Source organism: Rhizopus delemar, genomic scaffold (assembly GCF_000149305.1).
Source record: "Rhizopus delemar RA 99-880 supercont3.2 genomic scaffold, whole genome shotgun sequence".
NCBI classification, from domain to species: Eukaryota; Fungi; Mucoromycota; class Mucoromycetes; order Mucorales; family Rhizopodaceae; genus Rhizopus; species Rhizopus delemar.
In genome coordinates this window covers 1,841,908-1,867,826 of record NW_027137828.1, presented here as the reverse complement: position 1 = coordinate 1,867,826, position 25,919 = coordinate 1,841,908, and the positions used below count along the sequence as shown (strand labels likewise).

Here is a 25,919-nt window from a genome sequence, read left to right as displayed (position 1 = left end):
TTAACAAATACATACAAAACTTTTTTGCTTATCAAATAAATAGATTGTTTTATTATTTTTTATGACAAATATTGTAAAAGAATATATGTTTTTAAGCTTATACTAGTTCATTACTTACTTTATGTTTGCACATGGGTGTAATTTGTGATATTGGTGAGTAGTTTGTAGTCGATTAAAAGTAAAAATAAAGTGTAAACAGGAAACTGATAATCGATGAGACTCTTGAACCTCTTTATTGAGTGAAGACAGGAGAGAGAACTCATTAAATACAAACTACGTCTGATTTTATAAAATTAATAATTGAAGAACCGAAGTTGCGCAATGTAAATTACTAAAGTTGTTTATGAGTACTGATGGCTATATAACACTACGTGTTATATAGAGGTAGTTTTAAATTATATGACATGGAGATCTTGAGTAATCTCACACGACATTTGAGTATTTAATAAGGAAAATACGACATAATTTGCCATTAGCCATTAGCCATTAGAGATGTGAGCAATGGCAACTTTCTTTACCAAAAATATCTTTTCAGTAACAAGCAACAATAAAGTCTGTTATTCTTATTGCTTCATCATGTTGGAAAGAACAACTTTGCTCATGAGATTCATGTTCGTCATCCGAATGTGTCCCATTAGGAATTCCTAATGTAAAAAAAAAAAAAAAAAAAAAAAAAAAAAGAAACCGACATTAGACTTGGTTGTTATTTTTTTTTTATGAACTTACATTTGACCAGTGCTTGAGCTTTCTTTTTTATCTTTTGTACTTTTGGTATCTAGTGTATTCCATAAAACAAAACCAGGGAGAAAAAAAAAGCTGCTTTACTGCTGTAGTCCGTTAAGACCGAATTTTTTTTAACCTAAAATAAAAAAAAAAAGAAAAAAAGAATACTCTCCATGTTAAAGATATTGCACTCAAGTAATAAAACTTGCTCAAACAATGTATAAGTTATCTTTTGAGACATAATTAAATATAAACTACATGAAAAGTAACTGTTTTTGATTTCTAACATGGATAGACAGTGAATAAGTGTAACATTGGTAAAAATAAGGCTACAAAAAAAGCACTTCTCTCTTTTTTTTTTTTCTTCTTCTCTTTTTTATAAAAGGTAAGTTCTTAATATTATATATATTCTATTCCTGCTCTAATAGTACTTTTACTTTAGTAAAATCGTATTGCCTGCTTTCTTTATGGTTTAAATGGTCTTTATAAAGTCTCTTTCTCAAGACTACAGTTGTTTCTTCTTTTACTTGTTGGTACAAGCATGGATGGCGTGTTTTTTTTTCTTTTTTCTTTTTTTCCTGGTTCATCTAAAATAAGGTGATATTATTTTTACTACATATCCTTCATAGCTAATAGTTATTATAGATACATGCTGCTTCTTTTTTACTTGTTGATAATGCTTAACTAGTTTTTTTCCCATGGTCTATCTAAAAAAGGTACTATTACTTTTACTATGTATACACGATAGCCAATAATTATAGATGAATGCTGCTTTGCTTTGGCCTCTTTCTATCTTTTTTCTGGTTTTGCTTTGGTTCTTAAGTACTGATATCTTTTCTTTTGCTTTGATTGCTCAAGTCCTTGAACCTTTGTGTCTTTGCATTCTTGTGCTCGGCTTTTTTTTTTTTTTTTTTTCTTTTTCTTATGAGAACTTTTTGAGTCCCACGAAATTAATCGATGTATTTTTAGATTAGATGATGCTATCGTGATGACATTAGGTAAGTCAAGTAAGCTTTTAAAACACTACAAGCAAAGAAATACTGTATATTGTTATTATTATTTTATTTAAATAAAAAAAAAAAGCTATTTTTATAAGCCAAATCCCAGTTTTTTTTGTATATATGAAGCAATATTTATTGCAATGTGAATGGTTAATAAAGAAGTATATAAGCAATATGAGTGGTTGTTAAAGAAGTATATAAGGCAATATGAGCGGTCGATAAAAGAACAAAAGGACAAATAAAGAAATGCTTTAAAAATTATGATTCGTTGCCCAAACGTTGGCAAGTATTGAGTAAAACGTGTCGACTGCTCTGGTAAAAGAATGCTAAATGACTTCCACTTGCTCTCTTAATGAATACTAAACGTTAACTGCACTGCCGCGAAAAACGTTTAAAACATCCATAAAATATCGTGTGTTTGCATGATCTTTGGCGTGTTTGTCTTCAATTATTCTAAAACTGAACGCTTACTTTCTCCAGTCATTTGCAGTGTTAATTAACACTGCACCCAAACCTCGTTATCCAAATTGATAAAGGTGATCTTTTTTAATAGTGGTAATTCTATTAAAGGAATGAGAACGCAGATATCAATATTAGAAGCCTGATTTTTATATCAATAGAAAGCTCGAGAAAAATAGATTTTAAATCTATAAAAATAATCAAAAGTATATAATATGTTTGTTGTATAAAAAAACATTGTATTTTTTAAAAAAATAAATATTTTTTTGCTGTGCTACATGATGCCATACAAGATTACAAATTGGGAAGACCATTCTTTTTCAACTTCAGTGCAAGATTTTTTAAATTCAACAAAGATCCAAAAAGCATTTCTATTGGCGTATAAGCTCGGAAATCCAAGTGATTGAGTCGTGGCGTTCTCTTTTCAAGCATTCTTCAGCTCTCATGTCGTATTTTACAAAAAAAAAAGACTTTATTAAATAAAAAAGGCGATTAATTTTAGTTACAAGTGAGCAAAAAAAAAAAAAAGAGTAAAGGGGCACATGTGAAGAAGAGAGATGAAACTCTTATACAAGTGTACAATATTGCTATAATAATAAGTATGAAAGCATTTGTTTACAAGTTAAAATAAAAGTGAAAATGAACAAAGTAGAAAATTTAAATGATTGAATAAAATAAATAAAGAAAAAGGGCTCTTTTGGTTCTAAAGAAGTTAAATTTGTTTTAAAGCTGGAAAAGATATGTTTTAAATAATAAGGTTATGAAATAAAAAAGACAAAGTATTTTTGATAATCATTTTTATTTTTTGAGAATAAAGAAAAAAGTGGTAATGGAATGAATGTCTATTATGCTACATGTCTTGAAATTTATATAGAAAAGGTTTAAAAACAGAAGAAAAAGTATACTGTGAGGGTATTTTTTCAAGAATAGCAGTGTCTCCGACGCGGTCCCCTCATTTTTTTGGGGGGAAGGGACGGATGGTGAAATACTTTGTTTCTGGAAAATTTTAAATCCCGCTTTCCTGCTGATACTTTAACGCTTTCATTTGAATGATATATTTGTAATAAATTACTTTATTATTAATTCAATAGTAAACAAAAAACATTTCAATAATTAAATCTGATTATCTGCGACTAACTTGCACATTTGGTTGATAGAAAGCTTGTCAGAAACTCTTCTGAATTCAAGAAATTGTGCAGCTTCTTCACAGCTTATACCTCTTTCATTTGACAGCGACTCTATTTTCTTGTACAGTGGAAGACGTCTAGTAAAGAACCTAGACTCGGTTCTGTTGTCTACTTTGCGCCAATCTGCACCGTACTGCTCTTCCATAGACTTGATAGATGGCTTTCCAGCAAGACCAACAGAGTATTCTCGCCATACATCTGTCACGCTTATCAAACTTCTACTCATTTTGAATGATGGTAGACCTCTTGAGTTAGCAGCACTTGGGGAAGGAATAGATGACAGCGGAACAGAAGAGGAAGGAAGGATGGTTGATGTTTGTTGAATTTGTGTATTCTCATCACCTTGTCTTAGCATGTTTGAGATTTGCAAAAAAGAATCAGCGAGCATGGTTCGGTTTTCTGCTTCCAATTGCTTGACTGCATTCAAAGTAAGTTGATTCTGAGATTGGACTATGTTCAGCATAGCATTCATTGAGTCAAACCCTGTCTTCATAGCTGCTGCGACTTCAGGTAACAAAACTTCCAGATGTTGGCTCATTTTGAACTTCTCATCGTTGGCAGCGATTGCAGATGAAAGACGCTCTTCATAGTCTTTGTAAATATCAGTATCAAAGATGCTGTGGGACCAAATAAAGCTTCCGGGGTATTTTCCCTTCAACACCACTGAGTCCTAAGATAAAAATAATTAGATATCGTAAGCATTATGACTTGATTTGTAAAAAAAATAATCCTTACCTGCAAAAAAACTGTTCTTAAATAATCCATTAAATCTAAAAAGTTTGGCCCAGCAATATCGTCTTCAACTTCCTTCCTGTAAAACTTCTCTCTCCAATATTCAATCCAAGGAAACACCATTTTGCGCAATTCTTCTGATGGCTCAATTGAACCACGATTGATGAAGTAATCACCCTTACGAGTAGTGAACCCGGCCAGCACTTTAATGGCATCAACAGGAAGGCCACTTAAATAGCAACCAACCATTCTATCGCTACCCCAACGTCCAACTTGTCTCTGTTGGTCTCCAGAGACACCTTCATTTGCAACCATATTAATGGCACTCTTTCTGTTGATGTGAGTGAGCTTGCTTGAATGAACACCGCAATACCTAAGCACTTGTTTATAAATCTTGGCTTGTTCACTATAGGTAATTGACCCATCCCCTGTAGTGTTTGGAAACAAATAAGTATCATACCAATCACGGCGAGTCGAGAAGTTTGGAAATGGTAGGTTTTGATGATGGAACAAGGAAAAAAAATATTGAGCAAAAGCGCCATGTGGACAAACTTCAACATCCCTATGGCGAAGAGCAGAACCATATTGAATCTTGCCATCCTTATTAGTCTTACCAAATGTTATAGTGGCTACTATAGCAAAGCAAGTAGAGGGGCCTTGATTTTTGAGTTCCATGATGAATAAATCTGGCAGCTGTGTTCCAAGAGCAGTCTCACTACGCATAAGCATGGCATGGCTCATAGAAAAGCAGACTTTGTTTCTCAAAGAAAAGATGTTGTTTTGAATCAAAAAATACTGATTGATTCGAAGCAATTCTTGATCTGTATAGCCATCATTCAAAGTATTTTTCCCACGATCCTCATATTCGGTTCTTTTGCGTCTTGCTTCCTTTTTGGTATGAGTGTCAAGAAAGCGCTTCACGATAGGTCCTCTTGCCATTGTATGCTTATTGAATCCTGCTTCTACCTGTTGATGGTATAAATCAACCACAGCTTTTACATAAGCAAGGACTGATTCCCTACCCAATGGTGCGGGTGATCCATCTGCATTTTTCTTGAATTTGTTTCCACGGGTCAAAACATAGTCTTTGAGAAAGAAAGCTAGCTTTGCGTCATAAACAATAGTACCATCCGCAACTTTTTCTTTATTGGCGCACCATTCCTATTTTCAATTTCAAACAATTTAGAAATCATCACCCAAACAATCTTTATAACATATAGCTTTTAACTTACAAACCATTCTCTTTGCTTAGATTTATAAGCAGCAGTCGTGTTCTTGGGACGATATGTTTGATTTTCAGCAATGACCATTTGCGTATTTTTATCCATTGCTAGCCTGGCTCGAATCATGTCTTCATAATGTTCAGCATCTGGAAGAGCGATATCATTATCTCTAGTAGAAGGACCAGCGTTTGAATCGTGACTCATTGTGTCGTATAGTAGTAATAATAACCAAGTAAGAGATAAAAGCAAAAACAAAGAGCAATGTAGGTACTTTTTGAGACTGATCTTTATTTCAGTTTAAGTTAAAGTAAAAATTACTCTAATTGAAGGCAAGTATTTATATCTTATTGAATGAGTGGCTTGATATCTTCTATTGTAAGCGTTCTTCTAATCTTCAGGTACTTTAGCAAGTGTTATCTCTAATTATGATTATGAAAACTTTTCATTTGTTCTTTTGTATGTCTGTCATAGATTACCTTTTATTCTGGGAATTACTCACTGATTTGAATAACGTTATTTTAGGTGTTATTTCAATTATATGAAAGATTAGCAATATTCCTGACATTAGATTGGGTTACTGACAACAGAAAATATCTTGTTATCTTGATTGGTACTTCTTATCAAAGAACTATCATTAATACAATACATATTCTAATAGAGTATGCTTACTTGGAAACAATTGTATAATCTTATTTAAATAAACTCGTATTTTACTTATGATCTTGTATTAAGACATGTATTTATCAATGTCAACTATAATCGGCTATTTTTCTTCAACGCATTGTTCAATTGAAATGCTTAACAAATAGTAGAAGAGATATGTTTGCAAAATTGGCAATTAGTTGCCAAAAAAGAAAGTGTATATTTTTCAATTGTTGATATGAGGATCCAATCCCTAACAACCGATATTTGTCACAATAATGTAGCTTACCGTATGCACCAATCAATATTAGAAATTTGGCTTTTATATGAAACGTCAAAGGACTTCTTGTACTTGCCCTGTCACTCCCCTTTTTTTTCTATTACAGCAAAGCTGAGTTGCATAAAAAAGCTTTTCAAGCACTTTATTGGTTATCAAAGTATACAAAGGATACATTGGATATCAGAGACCCGATCGCACTTTACTTTTTGTAAAAGTGAAGTATTTCATAGGTTAGAGCACTATACCTAAACATTTCAATTTCCGATATGTAAGTTTCGGAGACCCGACTGGGGATCTGAGAGACCTGAGGTCATGATACTGTTACTGAGTACTTTAAAAAAAGAAAAAAAAAAGTTGTAATGTTGAGATGTTGAAATTATAAAAAAAAAATTACATTCCCAGCATTAACATTACAAAAGGAATCTCCATTCAATGTACTGTTTTCACTTGAATAAAAAACGCAGCGATTTAAATTTGGGTTTTAATAAAAAAGTACTTTGAAATTTTTTTTCATTAAAAAACAAAAGTGGACCAAATATGGCGAAGGTGAAAAGCATCAAACAGGAATTTAAAAAAAAGATTCAAAGCCCACAATATAAACGGCAAATTGATTTTATCTGTAACCAAATCTAGAATGAAGTGAAGGCAAAAAAGAAAAAAAAAGTTAAAATTTAAAAATCCAAACACCGCGTGTCATGTTTTGACATGTCAATAAGATAACAGTCTTATCAATCTAAGCTAAATCTTTACAAATGAGATTGAATAAGAATAGATCCTGATCATTATCACTGCCCTGAACAGCCAAGCTTCACTTTCATCTCAACAGTTGATTATGAACATCAGTTTATAAAATTTTTCTTATACATGTCAAATCATATCGGTCGTAACTATCTCTTGTCATTTAATCTCAGGTCTTGCTCAAACTAATATAAATAGCCTTGGAATCTTTCTTTAATAAAAGTATTCGACTTTAGAACTATTGTTCGGTCTCGTTAATTCTTCTTTTTCATATTTTAAATACTTAAAAACACTTCAGTATTCCTTGATTTGCGCTTTTTGTTCAAGTAGCCTTGCTTTTCTTCATTATATAAGTTGCCCTCAAAAAAATAAAACGAACAGAACTTTTTTCTATGAAAATGTCCAAGGAGACATGAATTAGGATGGGAATGGAGCGATGGATTGGGAAGAGGAGGCTGATCCATTTAATTTACAAAATCTTGTTGCTCCCAGTTGATACCGTACAGCGCAGTTGGTGTGTACCTTAGACCCAGGCAATAAGCAAATTGATGTGGTTGTGAATGATTTGAAAGAAAAGGTTCAGAAAGATCACCCCAAAAAAAAATAATGTTTATGCAGATGATCAAAAGTCGCTTTTTATGTATTTCCTAAAAATGGATTTATGGAAGCAACAGTAGCCGGTAGGCGCGCTGGTGTAAATGAGCGTAATTTTCAACCCTGGACAAGTCGACTTTTTGAAAATGAAAACAACAAAGTCAACCGACCAAAATCACAGCTGTAAGATGAACACAAGCAGCATCTTAGAGTTTTTTGATGAAATTCCCAAGCAACTAGAAATAATTCATTGGAAAGCTTAACTAAAGCATTTGAGGGGTTTAGCTTGAAAGAGACTTCTGTTGGCAATTTTATTTTGAATGAATGTAACCTGCCAGTAAAGAGAATAACCCGTCATTCAGCTGCGAGAAACGCTGAGAAAAATCTCATCAAGCGCTTGAAATGAACGAAGAAGTAGGATAAGACCGACATGGACTTCATGTATAATTATGTCTTTGTTTATGAGGCTGGGTTTGACATCAATATGTAGCCTTCAACTTCTCGTTCAGCTTGAGGTATGCCAGCAGTAGCCATTACATCGTCAACTAAAGTAATTTCTTATATGATCTTTGGATCTACATATTGCTCTTACTGACGTATCATAAGACTTGCAAATTCGCGCTGAAAGCCTGTTAAACTTTTATTTATTTATTTATTTTTACTAACTTAATACCCGGAAGCTCTTTAGAAGGAATATAGACTCTTTTCCTTTTTTCGCAACTTTTATAACTTATTTTAAAATGCATTAGAGTTTGCACCGTTTCTGTCAATTTTTTATTCTTACCTAGTGCTGTAGATGTATTATAATGATGATTTAGATGGAAAAAAATATGAATATTGTATGTATTTCTTTACCTTTGAGTTTCATCAAGTATATTGTTTCAAGCATTTGTTTTTTTATTATACTATTCATACTGAAGTTTTACCAACAAATTAGTTTAATTTAAACTCCAAATTTCTCTATATTAATTGATGTTATTTGCTTAATATTCTGACGAGTTTCAACTCTTTAATTCTTTATTCTTTTGTATCTTTCCCGTCTTTAATAAATGAAGAAGAGTTTTTATAAAGAAATTAACAATAAAGGAAATATGCTTATATGTACTATATTTTGCTTTTATCCTCTTGTTGTTTACTACCAAGCGCATTAACGCGTCTTTTTGATTTAACTAGGGGCCTTAGTACCTTATGTAGCTATTATTGTTACCAATAATTGTTTTTATATTCTTAAGATTTGTATGGTGAATAATATAGTGTTTTGACTTAAAACCAAGACACCATAAATATTTGTGTGCTAATTTGATCACATATCGCAAGATCTTTTGACATAATCTCTTCCTTTTTTAATGGGATTTCGATACTCACCCTTTGAGATTTTTTATTGATTTATTATTTCCTATACCCATGCTATAAAGGAACACCTTTATAATAAATGCCTCTAAAAAACTTCTAGCCCTGGGATCATGCAGATTGTTTTTCAAAATAATATACCCTTCATAAATCATCAATTGTTAGCTATATCATAACATTTAGAAATGATAATAATTTGTAAATTTTCTTTTATTTAAAGTTTCCAGTAAAGTCATGCTTTCAAAAAAAAAAAAAAAAAAAAAAGGATTGAATTTTAATGGGAATATTTTATGCTCTTTTTTTTGTGCAAGTAAAAAATCTATACATAAATAAATGAAGAAACGACATAAAAGTAAAAGCCAAATCTTTCTTTACACTTCTTTTTCCATAATAAATGTCTTTATATGCTCAAGTATATATTAATACTCATTACATTCTAACTCGATTTAAAATGAGCATAAATTTTAAACTTATAAAATTTGATCTACCTAACTTTCGTATAACGTCATAGTGACCTTCATACATATGCTATTTTTTTGCTTTCTTTTTTGCATTAAATTTCTCATTGACGTATATTCTGAATCATTAAAATTAAGAATCCTATAAATGCAACTCATTTATTTTTTTTTTGTTTTTGTTTTTTTATCACAATTTAAAAAAATGTACAACAATACTTCTTATAACAACCAAGATCCCAATTCCTATAGTAACGAACCTCCTTTTGATAACAACCTTTCATCAAAGAGAGGTAGCGATTATGGAAAGACCCGTTTAAATCGAAACCAAGGTATTTCAACTACTGGCCTTGATGATACAAACAATTCATCTGGCATGAACACCGCTGATATCGATACCAACGACAGTACACTTCAAACCCAGGGTCAGCATACCGGCATTGGCGGCGGCAACCCCACATTCCGTTCCTCTGATTATGGAACCACTTTTTCTGGCCCTCAAATTTCTGATGTAAGCCGAGTTGATCAAAGTGATGACAGAGCTATGGGCCAATCCTCCTATGATATGAATGCTCCATATGGTGCAACAGGTGGTAATGTTCCTGGATCAACCTACAGCTCTTCACGATATGGCTCTACTGGTGAACAAAGATCCGATATACAAGATTTGCCTACCTCTCGCAGTGGTCATGGTCTTTCATCTGGCTTTGACACAGCCGGTGATAGCGGTATGCAAGAAAATGCTGCACTTGGTTCTGGTACAGGATTTAACACAGCGACCGGTGATAACACGCAAAGTGCTACCATTGGCTCTGGTACAGGTGCTGCGGGCGCCGGTTTAGGCTCTACTACGGCTGCAGGCACTACTGGTGGTATGAATTCTACAGGTGGAACAGGCAACGTTGCACCTGGTTTGGGTGCTGGTGCCTTGGGCACAGGGGCTGTTGAATCTGTTGTAAAAAATGATCGTGGTGTAAATGATATGTCTGGAGATACTGAACAGCAAGATCAAACTATGTCAAGTGGCGCTGCTCAACATAAGCCCTCTTCTGGTGAGAAGATCAAAGGTAATCTTGAAAAGCTAACTGGTAAATTGACTGGCAATCAACAAAAGGTGACCGAAGGTGATAACTTGGCCCATGGTCGTTCTCTTTAAGAAATTTGCGTGTAAAATTTATTCCTCTCTCTCATGTAAAATAAATAAAATCCTGTATTTAGTTTTATGTAACCTTTTTTTTTTAATTTTAAACTGATTTTAAGGTTCTTGACTCAACTGAATTATCTTTCAGAATGGACAGATTCTTATTATAAACCTTGGCTTAATAAACATGTTTTCGCATGGACAGTATACAGGCGATGATTTTAAAGGATCTGTTCACTAAATAGGCTCTGATACAGTGAGAACGGTAAATTTTGTCACTTTGAGAAAATTGAATGTCTCCCAAACCCTGCCCTTACCATCCCAACAACAACCTGTCAAGGCGTCACTCTATCAACTGCCTAAATATGCATCGCCGTCTCTGTATGCCTGAAACAATAGCTGACCCTATATCTTTCCTTTTGAATATGCTGCCGACGCGCACATTTGTTCCCTCTAGTATTGCTCTGTCCTGGACCTGTCGATGGCCCGTTATATGTTATATCCTCCATGAATTAGATCAACTACAACACTATACAACCATCCCGTGCAAGACACCTCATAGCCAAAAACCAATCGAATGGCTGAGACAATTCAACCAACTTCGTATGCTTCTCTGTGCATCCTACTTTCCTTTCTCATTTTTTACCCTTGAACCTGAAGGGTGTTTTTTTTTTCTAAACATCAAACCTCCAAACGGATTGATCTGGTTCGGGAGGACACTTATTTATTTTATTTTTTAGCGCTCAATTGGACCTTTAATAAAATATAACGTTTAAACAAAAATGATTGTCCCTTTGTGTCTAGAATTTTTGTCCTTTTGAAGCAAGAGAAATGTCACAAGTTAAATCGAATTGACCTAAATAATAGTTCTTTCTTCATTTTGAGTTCTAAACAGCTTCTTTTATATTTTTATTTTGAAACTATGGCAAATACTTTTTTTTTTTTTTTTTACAAGGACTACAACTGCTCAGACAAGAAGTGCAGCTGCTGTGGAAATAAAACAAATAAGAAAAATAAACAATATATAAATTTGCTAATTTATTTACGGCACAGAACTTACAAAGTTTAAAGTGCTTATAGCTGAATGACGAAATTAACCTATTCATCATTAAGCTTCAGCAGGGTTACAGTTGGTTCAAATCTTTTGTAGTCATCGCTGTAAAGATACGGCTTTTCAACATCAGAAGCTGAAGCAATACTTTTGGCCATCATTTTCTAATAAAATTAAAGTATAATTTAACCCATTTCCACCTTAACTATGTTCTCTCTCTTTTTTTTTCCTTACCTTGTAATGAGCCAAAGATTCTAACGAAAGTGACATATGGCTAAAAGTTTTTGGGAAAGTGGGGAGAATTGATTTTTTCAAAAGTCGGAAAGTATACTTTTTTCCGTTGTCAATTCCATCTCTGCTTACCACTGTTGATTTTTGAGGATTATATTCATGGACAAAATATTTAATATCATGGCCTGTTTGTAGAAGTGTCAATATAAGGCAAACTTATATACTAGAAAAAAAATCAGCATTCACCTGCAATCATAATGGCAAATGTATTTAATTCTTTTTCACTCTTTGCAGTTAAAATCCTTTTATGAAGCATCTTTTTGCTGATCTCCGCAAGTCGGACACGATCTTCTTCAAGTGTTTCAAAGGGAGTCTTGAATGATTTGATCTCTACAACACCAATTTCAATGCCATCGATTGTTGCGAATTTAGCATCAGTAGTCTGTCTTCTTTGTATTTTCATGTTTGAGTTTCTATAAAGATTCAAAGGTGTATCCCTGCATTTAAAAAATCACCACTCACCAATGAGAATTGTGTTTTACACAATAATAACATTATCAGTAATACAACAGCTTACCAATAAACAACTAATTTATCATTAACATCAAAAGCAGCATTCACAAATGGGGCTACATATTTGATTTTGAAGTCATTCTCCATGTTTTTTAATTGCTCAGGTGCTTGATAGTACTGGTAATTGTATTGACAAACGTCGTTTTCTTTGCAGTTGTTAAAAAAGCTACATATCATCAAAAAAGAAGAATGGGTCATTATACATTTAATCAATAGTCCAACGTTTTAAATGTTTTACAAAGAAAATATTTTACCTTATGTTAAGCAGAGAAACAATGTTGATATGCTCAATTTTGGTTGGTAAAAGAAGCATATCCTTCGTGTGGTATTCAACAGCCTATAAATATACGTAAACAAACTCTTTTTAGTCTACTTATTTATTACTGTTGCAAAGTGTGACTTACGCGGGTAAACTTATTTATCATATTTGTAACATCATTATCCAATGCGTCAGGTAAAAAACAACTATCGTTGATGCTGTTTACAAAAGCGATGCCAGACATGTCCCTAAAAAAATAGTATATGTTTATTAGCCATCATTTTGTAGCACAAGAATTGGTGTATTAACAAATTGCTCCTACAATCTTTCAGCAATTGGTAAATTACTTGATATGTATGCCAGATTAAAGAGGCTTTCTTCAGTAATCGGGAATAGCTCATCGAAGCTAGTGATGTAAGCGAGAATTGGACTATTCCTTGTATCAACAGAGCCACTTTGATCTTCGTATGTTCCACCAGAAGTTGTTGTTATAAAAGAAATGTCTAAATGAGAAAAAGAAAAATGTTACTTACAAATGACACTACGCACAACAGTTGGAGATAGACTAAACGATTATCATCTTGTTCTACTGGCGCCGGTGACACTGTTCTTGCCTTTGTTCTTCTCTTGCCTTCTTCTTCTTCCTCTACTGCTCTTTCTTTGTCTTTCTCTCTTTTTCTTCCCGTTTCTTGAGATATTTGGGCTTGTAAATCGTTTTGGATTTCGGAGGAGCCTTTTTCAGCGGCAAGGTAGGCAATCATTTTTCCATTATGAAGCATCTTGGCTTATTCTTCTTCTTCTTCTTCCCGTCTTCTGATTCTCTCTCCTTCTTTTCGCTTTACTTCTCTTGCTTTGGCATACTGGAATAAAAAGCTGCTTTTTATCGTTGGGCTTGATAAATATGCTTTCGTACTCCTGCAATAATCCATGAGTAGCTTTGCTTGTGGGACCATTATGGCTAAATCATTAATCAAAATCAGGCGATCAGCGCCACTTTTCTTTTGCTGTTTTCCGTTTTCATCAATCAGTTTTAGCTCGCTGAGATCATCGAGAGCACTAAGTATAGTATTATATAACTAGACAGTTGCCTTTTGATGTGCAGATATATTCCAATAGATCTATATGATACTGTGAGTGATTTGATTAGAATTAAGTGTTCTACAATTATTACCTTGAGTGTTTCCATGCACTTGGTTCAAAAGCGTCAATTGGGCATTTTTTCCATTCGTGTCGCGGGATGTAATAGTATCATTTGCTCGCGATGACGTAGTGACAAGTACTTTATCCACAAGCAACGTGTCATACAATTTGTTGACCACTTTTTGAATCAAACCCACTCTCACTTCCTGATGTCCCTGTCCTGGAAACTTTCTGGCGTATCCAATGACTGTGAAGTTATTTTTCTTGAGGTTCTGGATATATGCCTAGTACTTTGGCAGATGCTCCATAATTGATAAAGCAACGCCATTCAAATATTCATTTTTTAATGTCCATAAGACTCGATATCGAACCTTTGAACCGTTTTGATCCTTCAATACTTTTCGTTCCTGTTCTTGGTTCATGTATAAAACTTTCTTGGTGTTGCACCACTTTATGAAAGATAACAACAATTTCTCATCAAATCTAGTTGTATATAACATAAAGAAAAAATATCCCTGGATGAGACTTTCTTTTTTATGTAAAGTGATTCGTTCCATGGCTAAGTTCGGACATACACTTAATTCGGAAACTGAACAATCTGAGCATCGTGCACTATTTAATAGTATTAATAACTAATATATCTTCCTTCTAATATAGTTTCATGACTATCGCAATTACCATGAGCAAGTAATAGTATTTAAAAGCTGAAAAAAAGTTGTGTGCACCAATTTTGTCCGCTACTGTATATAACTTTTTTCTTACTGTTAAGACACATGTTGCTTTATAAACAACATTATTATTATCATTATTATTATTATTATCATTATCATTATTATTACTACTATTATCATTATTATTACTATTATTATCATTATTATTATTATTATTATTATCAACATTGCATTTTATTAACGCTCAATTAACTGGTGTGGGTGGTAGGTGGTGGGGGAAGCCAGGATCCGATCCGTGAGGCGATGACGGTCGTTAAACAGCATAGCGAGTAGATCGGCTACTAAAAGTTTTACAGAAATAAAGAAAAAGGAAGAAAGGTTAGAAATTTAGCTATGCCATTTTTTTTTACATATCGGGGTTTAAATTCATGTACAATTTTTGATCATTTTATAGTATATTATATAGACTAGCCGACCTGCTCGCTACGCTCACTTAACGGCCGCCATCGCCTCACGGCTCGGACCCTGGCTCCCCCCCACCACCACCCACACGCCCACACCATTTAATTGAGCGTTAATAAAATGCAATGTTATTGATAATAATAATAATATTGTTTATAAGGCAACATGTGTGTTTTAACAGTAATAATAAAGCTATATATAGTGATCAGATGTAAATTGATTGGGATTATCGTTGTGATATTAGCGAAGTAAAATTTCAGGATAAACAATGTTTTCAGTCTTAGTTGAATTGACGTCTTTTTTTTTATCAAGCAATATAGAAAGTCCAGATACAGATGTTACTCTTGATAAGGCGACATATAGCTGGCCATGAGTAAAAACGGGTAAGCGAAGATCAACTCCAACAATTTTAAGGGATTGCCCTTGTGATTTGTTGATAGTCATTGCAAATGAGGGCCTTACTGGAAATTGCTTTCTAGTCAAAGTGAAAGGATACTCATTTTCAAGAGTAGACAGAGTGAAACGTGGAATTACTTCAACACGGCCATCAACACCTGGTAGTTTCACTTTCAAAAGAAATTCGCCAATACTCAAGACAGTTACTCGTGTGCCATTGCATAAACCTTTTTCTACATTGATATTTCTTAATATCATGACAGGCATTCCAACTTTTAATTCTAAAACAGAAGGAGGCAGTCCATGAGGATTTAAGCTTTGAAGGTATTCAGTAGGCATTTGGCGGTCCTCAGAGCCAGTTGAGTCTTCTTGAGTAACGCGATCAACAGCAAACAATGAAATTTTGTTGCCAGGCAATTGGTCTAAAACATATCTGTTGATCTCATCCACTAAATCATTTTTTGGTGCGATAATAGTCCTTTCTTGAAAAAATTCAGGATCTAAAGTTTGCTCCATAATTTCTTTTGGATAAATTGAATCGACAAACGTGGTAAGAGAGTGATATTGCGCAATATAACGTGGCAAGAATATTTTTCCATTTAGAAGGGAATTATAAGATAAACTACCAATCCATTGTGAAAATGATTGGTCAATAGGGCTACTACCAGATAGGCGCATGTTTTCTGTGAGCTTGAGCTTTTTTAGATTTGGCCAAATTTCTATTGATTTTGCTAATGAAGCTTCGACTATATGATGGCGTTGACCATTCTTGACAACAGGTCCAATTTGGGCAAAGTCGCCTCCCAAGACAACAGGGATACCACCAAAGAGCGAACCGAAATTTGAGCAAATGTCTTGCAAAGTTCTATTGACAGCCTCAAAACAATGTCTGTGCTGCATAGGAACTTCGTCCCAAATTATCAAGCTACATTGCATTAACATGGCAGCAAGGTCACTATTTTTTTTGATTGGACAAACCGAATCAGGATAGATGTTGAGAGGAATCTTGAAGCGAGAATGTGATGTACGACCACCAGGAAGCAAAAGAGAAGCAATACCAGATGAAGCAACGCAAACAACAATCTTTCCTTGTCGTCTAAAGTAATGACAAAGGGTGTTGTAAACAAAAGTTTTGCCAGTACCGGCAGGTCCTTGAAGAAAATAGTGAGCAGTATTAGGATTGCTTGATATACTGTCAATTATCTCATCAAATACATCCTTTTGACCAATATTCATCATAGATATCTTTTGTTGATAATTCTGTTCCTCCACATTTCTATCATATGCAACTTCGGCTTGGATAATCACATTACTGTTAATCATGCTAATCTGTTCCATTAAAGATCGCCAATGAAATAGTGGTCCAGGCATATTAAAATCTGCCAGAGTCTTACCAGCATCTATGAGAGCTTGCTCAAGTAGATATAGACCATAATCAAGCTTAGGCAGGTTTTGATGGAAGGCATTTGATGTATCATCACTACACAGTTGGTTGAGAAGTCCCAATTGTGCAATGCGAATATCTAAATCATCACAGATATTCAAGCAGAAACGATCCCAAAGGGCTTTGGGTTCATTCAATTCTTGAAACAATAAAGCAGAAACAAAAAGGGAACGCAAACTTGATCCTGAAACGAATTCAACAGCTTCTGAAAAGCATTTAAACCATTCTTGATCATCTTCAATCAGGTGCAATGCTTGACATGCCGCTCGAAAAGTAGAATATACTACACCGTTGACAGTTTTTAAATTCTCAAACGAAGTAGGACCCCGAACGACAGTGAGCAACAACCGCAGGAAAAACCTTTCGCCAGCAGTGGGTGTACAGTAGTACATTCTGCCTACAGCATAGCCTTTTTTTTTGGCTTGCCATGTTCTTTCTTTATTTTTCCAAATGTAATGAGATGGAAATTCTTGATACAAATAATTACGTCCATCATCATGTGTCAAGTTGTATTTGAAAAATCCCATCAAAGTTGAATGAGTGTTGTCCAAAGTTTGCTGTATCTCTTCAGCACTTGATTCAGGATCGAAATACACAGGCTGCTCATTCTCTAAATGAATAGCAAGTGAAGTGACCGAGGGGTCCTCTTCATGCATAGGATATTCAAATAATCGCCATACAGCTTCAGTAGGTCCGATATATCTGCTTGTAAGATACCTTTCAATCTCATCATTTTCATATTTTAGATGTACTGTGGTACGGTCAGGGCCTTTATAAACATATTTGTTTATATACTTGATAGCATCAATACTACCACACAATTCAACATTTATGTGTGCTTTGTATTTCTTGGTAAGAAATGGATTGTAAGGTACAACATGTTGATTGGTCAAGTATACAGACATCATTCCATTAGTTTCTTTATCCTTGATTTGAACACGATGAGATCTTCCATCCAGTCGTCTACGATACAAGGGGTATGAGTCCGGCATAACAGCAGTGGTGGGTTGAAAAGGCTTTGGAAAGCTTTTAGAGCATTTCAAAACACCGTATGCATCAGGAACCATGCATGGACATTTGGGATTGATATTTCCACAAGGGCCATGCATCATTTGTCCAGAGACTAAGTCTAGAAGCTCAGGATCATCATCGGATGGCAGCTCAGCGCAAATCACTTCATCAATCTTCTCGGGATCACGAAATACGCTATCATCACCTTCAAGAAACAGCAAAAGATGGCAATGAGGCAAGCCTCTTTTTTGGTATTCAATCGTTCGGATTAGACCTTTATAATCGCCAAAAATTTTCTTTTTCTTAAGGTCATGCAAGAATTCACGAAGCTTCAAATTGAACACTCGAGCAACTAAATCGGGACGATCTGCTGCAGTTTGCATTGGCCGCTGATTGCTTGGATCTTTAATGAGCTCATTTGTTATCTCTTCCCATTTTGGATTTGCCGTGAAGGTGATGAAGAAGGTAGGTTTACCAAAATGTCTCACTATAGCCATTGAGTCTTGATAAATTTTTGCCATTAATCTTGGACCTCCTACATAACTACTTGGTAAGATGAACTTGGTGCCAACTGTGCTCAAATCGCTGTTGTCATGGGCTAAAGCATCTGTTAAGCCGTTGTATACATCTGCCCGTAAATTACTTTGGTTATCTCTGATCCACTCCAATTTTTTCTGATCGCAGACAGCCCAAACATCGACAACATATTGCTGAAATAACCTCTTAGACAAAAAAAGAGTAGGAAATTCATTTGCTCTACTATGAAGCCTAAAGCGATAATATGCTCTTTGAGGGAGCCTATTCCTCTGACGCTCAACCTCAACGTTACTATTAGGAAGATTGACAGCTGAAAGTCTCAAACCCCAATGCCATCCATAATCACCACGTGGAAATAACAACACATAATGTAATGGCATGAACGCGGCGTGAGTTTGATTAATTCTTTTAAAAGAATTACTACCATGCTCAATACCATTGCGGTAAGTGATTTTAATATCTCTGAAGCTGGATCCAGCGAATTCAGTTGGAATAACAGCTGCTATTTCACTTGTGGTGGGCAAATTTTCTGTTCTTCTGTCATTTCCTGTTACTAACTCCATAGTCATTTGAGGACTAAGTCTGATGTGAAAGGGAGTTGATTCCTCCTCGTTTGATGCTTGTCTCTCATACTCATCTTTAAGAATCTCATGTGCATGCTTATAAATGTTGACAAAAGGGTTGACATTATCAGTATGAAGCATGTTTGTGAGCTGCTCAATTAAATTAACATTGAGATCGGGATTGTTTGCAACTCTATTGTTGACACCAAAAGCAGGGTCGTAGATATACAGTTGTGCATATGAAGGTACAGCGTTTCTGTTTTCTGATACCTCCGAGTTGCCAATATGATTGATAGGTCCTTGTAAGTGATATAGCTCGCCGTGTATCATGAATGAAGAAGGACCAGAACCAGACCGACCTGTTGCACTGACTATATTGCAGCCAACCGAAGTAAAAGCAAAGGCCATATTGAATTGTCTAATATTCTTTAAAAAATGGGTAGACAACTCATGGTTACCAGTAAACAAATCCTTTAAAAGTTGAGGTGGGTCTCTCAGAGCATCTACTTTTACGGCACCATGCTTACAACAGGACTCTCAACTTAGAGCAGAAGCAGGAACGTTTACTGGTTTTTCTGCTGTCCAATGGAGTGCACCACAGTGCTGACATACTTTGTCCATACGACCTGGTGACCACGAGGTGAATCTGCTCAATTCTGATATGTAAGCCAAAGGTTTTCTAGCAACCGAAGTTCTTGTGTTTTGAGTACGATAGTGATTTACTCGTCGTGCCTATAATATATAAGTTAGATAAACACTTTTATGTTTCGGTCAAAATAAGTTATTACACGACAGTTCTCGCAAGTTCTATAACGATCAGGGTTAGGCATATGCACTCTACAACCACTACAGTGACGAGGTTCGTTAGTTTCAGACATAGTAGTAGTAAAAGTTTTATAGAAATAAAGAAAAAGAGGGAAAGGTTAAAAATTTAGCTCTCTGCCAAAGAAGCAGTCATTTTTTTGCGTCGTGGTTTAAATTCATGTACAATTTTTGATCATTTTACAGTATTGGTTTTTGACTGTAAATTTGCGAATGGCTTTTTTTATTTTGCGGACAATGATTTTTATTTAGCGGAAAATGATTTTTATTTAGCGGATAGTAATTTTTTATTTTGCGGATAATAAATTTCATTTTGCGGATAGTGCCTTTTTCATTTTTTGCTTTACTTCACTACAAAATGTCTATTAGGAGAGATTGCTTGAGTTCAAATGACAACCTAAGCACGAGAATTATTGAATCAGCTAAAACTGTATCAGTTCATGATTGTGTGAATTGGATAAACCATTCATATTCGTTTTTTGATAGATGTCTGGCCCTTGAGCCAATCCGCAAAATGAAATTTATTATCCGCAAAATAAAAAATTACTATCCGCTAAATAAAAATCATTTTTCGCTAAATAAAAATCATTTTCCGCTAAATAAAAATCATTGTCCGCAAAATAAAAAAAGCCATTCGCAAATTTACAGTCAAAAACCAATATATTATATATAGATTATATATAGATTAGACTCTTTTTCGCTTCCCCAACACTTTTGATAATTTTTTTCCTTTTAAGGAAATAATTCATCATGTCCACTCACCTTCAAACAATTCAACGATTACAAAATGAACTCGCAATCGCTAATGCCAAGATACACCAGTTGCAACAGGAAAACGCTTCTTTGCGGAAGCAAGTATCCTCTGAACCCACACCAACTGCAAACTCCAGCCCTCCTTCTGAATCCACTCCCCCTTCCTCCAAACGACCACGCTCCCCCAGCAATGATGCTGCTCCTCCCACAACCAAAGTATCTAAGCTTCCGAATCCCAAACCCAAACACAGTTTAGCTGCCATTGTTCGACAGTTTTCCTCTCCTACTGCTCCTTCCAGCTTCATGTTTATCCACGTTCCCATTCACCGTCGCCTCCCCATCCATCAACTCCGTGCTAACCTTCGTGACTTGCACATTAACACACGCCGCATTCTGGATATTCAATATTCAGATCGAAATGTGGTAAGCTTCCTTATCCATACCGGTTTCGAACCTGAGCTCCGTTTTCAGCTGTACAAACACAAAATCACTATTCGTGACGACTTTGACCCTCTGAGCCCCACCATCACTCGTGATCCTACGCTTCTCAATGAATCCATTGAGAGAAAAACTAAACTTGCTCGACATGTGTTCCTCCAACGACTTGGTTCTGCTTTCCGCCGTCTCAAGGCTCCTCTTTACAACGCTGTCACTAACTACTTTCTCCAATCTGGGCTCATAGACCTCAATTTCTTGGAGTCTTTTGATCTCGCTCCCCCTTACAGCCACCACAACCCTCTCCTAGATAAGATCTAGAGTTCTTTTATACCTCTTCCCTTCCCTTTCCTCTTCCCTTTTTGACTATCAAAAAGGTTTTTAGCACTCTTTTATCCTCTCTTCGATCTGACCCGGGCAATTCAATCCCAAAAGTGATTATGTGCTCAATTAAGTTATTTAAATTTAAAAAAAATAAAAATATTCTTTAATCGTATTAGAACAATTATCATTAGTTAAAGGAAAGGGGTGTTTTTTTTTGAGAATATGCGTCACACCCAAAAAGCCTCTAAACCATATTTATGCTAACTTGAATTTCCTCGTTTCTTTATTGGTCGTCAATTTTTTTTATAATTTTGTTTCAATTTTTTTAAGTTTTCTTTTTCTTTCGAAAACACGGCACGCATATGGGACAAACATTAAAAGAACCCAATATAACAAAGTATACAAATGAAGGGAATGATAAAAAAGTCATGTATGGCGTGTCATGTATGCAAGGGTGGAGAGCAAGTAAGACAATGTTCAGCTTACATAATTGATATCGTTAATATAGTGTGTAGGTATGGAAGATGCTCATACAGTTATTACATCCTATCAAAGCACTGGTGCTAGCCTATTTGCTGTCTTTGATGGACACGGAGGTATGGAAAAATAGCGTAAGTGTGTTTCAGCTAAGAGTCCAAATGTATAGGATCCAAAGTGGCAAGTTATAGTGAAAAAGAATTATACAAGAAAATCATGAATTCACCAGCGTTTTATAAAGCAAGGTATAGAGATGCAATTCGATGTGGATATTATGCTATAGATGAAGACCTTAGACGAGGTACAAGACAACTTTATAAAACTTTTTTTTTTGAGTGTGTTAACCATTTTTAGTAGATCCTGACTTTAATGATGATAATTCGGGATGTACTGCTGTAGTTGCACTTGTTACAAAAGAAGATATGCTTTATGTGGTAATAATGCATGATTTCTATATATTGTATATGCGTGCTTATGTTTATTAGAGTAATGCAGGGGATTCAAGAAGTGTAATTAGTACAAAAGATGGAAAAGGAATACCAATGACACAAGATCATAAGCCCAAACATCCAAATGAACACACACGAATTAAAAATGCTGGAGGATTTGTAGAGAATGGGCGTGTGAATGGTAAAAATGAAAAAGACGCGTAAATAATGTACTCATGTATATTTTATAGGACATTTGGCATTATCTCGAGCACTTGGTGATCTTAATTTTAAATCAAATACCCAATTAACACCTGATAGACAAGCAGTAACAGGTAAAGCAATTTCTCTAATTTATATGAGTATACTAACTTGATGTGGAATATGGAGAATAGCTGAACCTGATATCATTGAACATTTAATTACAGATCACGATGAATTCATGGTGTTAGCCTGTGACGGTATTTGGGATTGTCTGTCAAGTCAGGAAGTAGTTGATTTCGTACGCTTCAAATTATGCAATCATAAATCATTAAGTATTATTTGTGAGGAATTAATGGATTTTTGTTTAGCAGAAACAGACAATTATTCTGGTGTAGGCTGTGATAATATGACAGTGATTATTGTTGCCTTTTTACGTAAACGGACACCGAAAGAATGGTATGATTGGATGGCATCTAAATCACCGCCCAAGATGCCCAATAAAAAGCCTATTTTGATGGCACCCAAATAAAAAAAAATACGTGTATTTATTGTTTCAAGGCACTTCTACCTAATAATCGAATGTTATTTACAAATACTTCAATCATTTGTGTATATTGTGATTGCTCTTTTTTGTTGTATTTCATTCGTTCTACTGCAAGCAAGGTTGAATCTGACATTTCTAGCTCCAATTCATGACGTAAATCAGGTTCATTTGACTACACGCATAATGTGGTTAGTTTCTTTTGTATACCCAAATCTATAGCTTACAGTAGTTGATTTGACTTGCGTAAGATCAAAGCTAATCCCTCCATGTTGATACGATATCCGATCTTTTACTCTTTCATACATAAAATCACATGTCGGTTTTGGTCCTATTATTACATTAGATTGGCTGGAAAAAAGCGTAAAATATTAATTACGAGGATGTTCAACATTCACAGAGATTCTAAAGTCAAGTGGTTGATTAGGTGAATGTATATTAAGATCAGCTATGCGTTCTTTTTCAATAATGCCATTAGGTACAATCTATTTACAAATTTACTAAGTTTTATTTTTCTATAGTGAACCGCTACCCCTTCCTAACCTTTCCCTGTTGATCTATTGTTACTCTCCACTTTGAATTTGAATTGGGTATAGCATAGAATCTATCAATTTCGTTGGTATGTTTATATTGAATACGTTCACCCTATAAGTAAGCTTTAGTTTTTGTAATGTGCTGGTCATTAGTAGCGCTTTTACCTTATAGTCTTTAGCGCGCGTTTTAGTGACCATTTCGTTCAACATTTTATTAAAATGACGATGTTGTTCTAGCGCCATGTTAGATTCAAACCGATAGTTTCTTACAAGCTCCTGCGGTATAACTATTACATTTATAAATGTCAATTTATTCTTCTTTTATGTTCAATCTTTACTTGTCTCTGTAAGTGCATTAATATTCATTCTTTTGTATGTTTTTTTGTCTATAAACAACCCAAATTTGGCTTCAATCTAATTGAGAATTTGTATAAATATCACTGTTTCCTCTTTATATACAATTATCGTGTACTTCAACGTTTTGCAAATGACAATGTTTCCCAATAAAATCTGCAATGTATTTAATAACATCATCTACTGGTTTAATATTAAAGATGGAAGGTTCTCTCATTATATATTGAGCTGATCTCTTCACAGGTGGTTGTTCTCCTTCCAATTCTTCGGCTGGTCTCTTTTTACCAGCGGTGATATCCATTTATTATTAAAAGTGAAAAAGTGAAAGAAAGCAATCACGCAAGCCACTTTACGTTTCTGTTTCTTTCTTTCAGTGTCCAATAAGAAATTATTAGGAAAAAAGGGATCATACACATATTTTTAAAGCAAGGAGTAAAAATAAAAGTTATTATATTCTTTACAAAACAGTACAACCACCCTTCTTCTTCTTATTGTTAACCATTAATGCAGCTCTAGTTGCATGTTCAAATATTTCACGTACACCATCACCTGTCTTGGCAGAACATTCAAGATATTTATAAGCGCTGATTCTTTGAGATACAGCAACACCCTATATTATATTAGGTTACCACTTTAATTCTTTTTAGCCATGTGCTTTGTATTACCTCTTCATGAGAGACAGGCTTTTGTGAGTTTCGCTTAAGTTCTTCAATTGTTGCAGGATCGTTTCTCAAATCTTTCTTACATCCAACTAAAAGAATAGGTAAACCTTGGCAGAAATGAAGTACTTCAGATATCCACTGCTCAAAATGGTTAATATTGCTTAATTGCTTATTTATAAACTCTTTACCTTTTCTTGTACGTTTTCCAAAGAGTCTGGAGAATCAACAGCAAAACAAATCAGGATAACATGAGAATCAGGATATGACAAAGGTCTAAGACGATCATAATCTTCTTGACCTATTATATAAGTTGTAAGTAGCCGTGCTAGTATTACTTACATACATCCTCGCTTACCTGCTGTATCCCATAAAGCTAATTCCACGTGTTTTCCATCGACTTCGACGTCAGCTACGTAATTTTCAAACACGGTAGGGACATAAAACTATGGCAAATAAATGTAAGCCAAGGCATTTTTAGCACTGTATCATTTACCTCAGGGAAAGTGCCTTTTGAAAAAACAATTAATAAACAGGTTTTACCACAAGCACCGTCGCCAACAATGACAAGCTTTCTTCTAATTTCAGCCATTTACTAACAAGATGATAAGTTTCATAGCAAGATGAAAAGTAAGAAAGTCTTTTTTTTTTACCGCAAGTTGTTGTATATATATGTATATACATATATATATAAAAAGAAAAAAAAGGGAGAGAGAGAAATAAATAGAAAAATATAATTTCAATTCAATAATTTTTTCTCCCGTTTTTGTCAATTAAGAGTGTGATATTTGGTTATCAGCGAAAAAAAAGACAACCAATACAATGACTTGTATATCAGCCTCATATAAAGTACGAAGCATATTTCTTAATTAGTAATTCATTTATAGAGAGAACCTCAATGCTAATGTACATGGCTCATAAGAACATGTAATTCTACTGTATCAATTGGTCAAATCACATCTTACATAATCGAGGTAGGGTCCGTTCCATCTTTTTTTAAAATCAGACAATTGAAATTATTTCTAAACATGTACGCAGTGCGACCTATAAATATTGTCATTTTCAAAAAATTAAGTTATCGTTTTTCTGTATATTTGTATTATAAAAAGTAGCAAACTGATGTTCAAAACTACAATATTTATCAGCTGCACTGTACTATTTTAATCGTGTTCCTATACCTTGTATTTATCATCCAACTGTGAAGCTCACACAATCACATGCTATCTGGTGTCTACATATGTATCGTCGTTTACAAATGCCCGCAAATGAACCGGACCCGCTGTCTTTCCTCTTGAACAAGCTACCAACCCAACGCAAAAAGCGTGGTCCTTCTGACAACATCAACCCGTCACCCTTCGCCGCCTGGACAGTTCGATGGCTTTCCATTTGTCAGATTCTGTTTGAACTCGATTACTTGCATCATGGAAAGATCCCTCCTGAAACCACCCCTCTTGGGGTCAAGCTTGTCAAATGGCTGTGCAACAATTAATCTAGTATCTGATAATGCATCTTCTTTTTCCTCTTCC

General features: G+C 34.7%; 13 protein-coding genes across 13 annotated transcripts; 5 read left to right on the top strand and 8 right to left on the bottom strand.

The window, feature by feature from the left end:
- Positions 1-634: 634 nt before the first annotated feature.
- Positions 635-1,423, bottom strand: RO3G_02949 (uncharacterized protein; the record flags this gene model as incomplete). The annotated part of the gene is made up of 5 exons (XM_067657540.1): positions 635-644; positions 727-757; positions 826-859; positions 1,161-1,310; positions 1,391-1,423. The coding sequence occupies 5 exons, from the start codon at positions 1,421-1,423 to the stop codon at positions 635-637; spliced, it is 258 nt and encodes an 85-aa protein (XP_067513641.1).
- A 1,873-nt stretch (positions 1,424-3,296) lies between these two features.
- On the bottom strand, positions 3,297-5,529 carry RO3G_02948 (uncharacterized protein; the record flags this gene model as incomplete). Its single annotated transcript, XM_067657539.1, has 3 exons — positions 3,297-4,040; positions 4,106-5,263; positions 5,335-5,529. 3 exons carry the CDS (start codon positions 5,527-5,529, stop codon positions 3,297-3,299), a joined length of 2,097 nt encoding a protein of 698 aa, XP_067513640.1.
- Positions 5,530-8,038: 2,509 nt separating this feature from the next.
- Positions 8,039-8,468, bottom strand: RO3G_02947 (uncharacterized protein; the record flags this gene model as incomplete). The annotated part of the gene is made up of 4 exons (XM_067657538.1): positions 8,039-8,124; positions 8,176-8,208; positions 8,364-8,369; positions 8,435-8,468. The coding sequence occupies 4 exons, from the start codon at positions 8,466-8,468 to the stop codon at positions 8,039-8,041; spliced, it is 159 nt and encodes a 52-aa protein (XP_067513639.1).
- A 1,121-nt stretch (positions 8,469-9,589) lies between these two features.
- RO3G_02946 (uncharacterized protein) lies at positions 9,590-10,540 on the top strand (the record flags this gene model as incomplete). Its single annotated transcript, XM_067657537.1, has 1 exon — positions 9,590-10,540. The coding sequence occupies one exon, from the start codon at positions 9,590-9,592 to the stop codon at positions 10,538-10,540; it is 951 nt and encodes a 316-aa protein (XP_067513638.1).
- A 1,083-nt stretch (positions 10,541-11,623) lies between these two features.
- On the bottom strand, positions 11,624-12,883 carry RO3G_02945 (uncharacterized protein; the record flags this gene model as incomplete). The annotated part of the gene is made up of 6 exons (XM_067657536.1): positions 11,624-11,740; positions 11,811-11,992; positions 12,054-12,304; positions 12,385-12,546; positions 12,635-12,717; positions 12,785-12,883. The coding sequence occupies 6 exons, from the start codon at positions 12,881-12,883 to the stop codon at positions 11,624-11,626; spliced, it is 894 nt and encodes a 297-aa protein (XP_067513637.1).
- Positions 12,884-15,152: 2,269 nt separating this feature from the next.
- RO3G_02944 (uncharacterized protein) lies at positions 15,153-19,004 on the bottom strand (the record flags this gene model as incomplete). The annotated part of the gene is made up of 1 exon (XM_067657535.1): positions 15,153-19,004. The coding sequence occupies one exon, from the start codon at positions 19,002-19,004 to the stop codon at positions 15,153-15,155; it is 3,852 nt and encodes a 1,283-aa protein (XP_067513636.1).
- A 396-nt stretch (positions 19,005-19,400) lies between these two features.
- RO3G_02943 (uncharacterized protein) lies at positions 19,401-19,741 on the bottom strand (the record flags this gene model as incomplete). The annotated part of the gene is made up of 2 exons (XM_067657534.1): positions 19,401-19,595; positions 19,652-19,741. 2 exons carry the CDS (start codon positions 19,739-19,741, stop codon positions 19,401-19,403), a joined length of 285 nt encoding a protein of 94 aa, XP_067513635.1.
- Positions 19,742-20,435: 694 nt separating this feature from the next.
- RO3G_02942 (uncharacterized protein) lies at positions 20,436-21,194 on the top strand (the record flags this gene model as incomplete). The annotated part of the gene is made up of 1 exon (XM_067657533.1): positions 20,436-21,194. The coding sequence occupies one exon, from the start codon at positions 20,436-20,438 to the stop codon at positions 21,192-21,194; it is 759 nt and encodes a 252-aa protein (XP_067513634.1).
- A 408-nt stretch (positions 21,195-21,602) lies between these two features.
- On the top strand, positions 21,603-21,807 carry RO3G_02941 (uncharacterized protein; the record flags this gene model as incomplete). Its single annotated transcript, XM_067657532.1, has 2 exons — positions 21,603-21,662; positions 21,706-21,807. The coding sequence occupies 2 exons, from the start codon at positions 21,603-21,605 to the stop codon at positions 21,805-21,807; spliced, it is 162 nt and encodes a 53-aa protein (XP_067513633.1).
- Positions 21,808-22,216: 409 nt separating this feature from the next.
- RO3G_02940 (uncharacterized protein) lies at positions 22,217-22,835 on the top strand (the record flags this gene model as incomplete). The annotated part of the gene is made up of 3 exons (XM_067657531.1): positions 22,217-22,304; positions 22,354-22,437; positions 22,531-22,835. 3 exons carry the CDS (start codon positions 22,217-22,219, stop codon positions 22,833-22,835), a joined length of 477 nt encoding a protein of 158 aa, XP_067513632.1.
- A 383-nt stretch (positions 22,836-23,218) lies between these two features.
- Positions 23,219-23,578, bottom strand: RO3G_02939 (mRNA capping enzyme, beta chain; the record flags this gene model as incomplete). Its single annotated transcript, XM_067657530.1, has 3 exons — positions 23,219-23,332; positions 23,415-23,492; positions 23,546-23,578. The coding sequence occupies 3 exons, from the start codon at positions 23,576-23,578 to the stop codon at positions 23,219-23,221; spliced, it is 225 nt and encodes a 74-aa protein (XP_067513631.1).
- A 613-nt stretch (positions 23,579-24,191) lies between these two features.
- On the bottom strand, positions 24,192-24,985 carry RO3G_02938 (GTP-binding protein rhoA; the record flags this gene model as incomplete). The annotated part of the gene is made up of 5 exons (XM_067657529.1): positions 24,192-24,344; positions 24,400-24,534; positions 24,585-24,694; positions 24,752-24,839; positions 24,890-24,985. 5 exons carry the CDS (start codon positions 24,983-24,985, stop codon positions 24,192-24,194), a joined length of 582 nt encoding a protein of 193 aa, XP_067513630.1.
- A 645-nt stretch (positions 24,986-25,630) lies between these two features.
- On the top strand, positions 25,631-25,882 carry RO3G_02937 (uncharacterized protein; the record flags this gene model as incomplete). Its single annotated transcript, XM_067657528.1, has 1 exon — positions 25,631-25,882. The coding sequence occupies one exon, from the start codon at positions 25,631-25,633 to the stop codon at positions 25,880-25,882; it is 252 nt and encodes an 83-aa protein (XP_067513629.1).
- Positions 25,883-25,919: the final 37 nt, after the last annotated feature.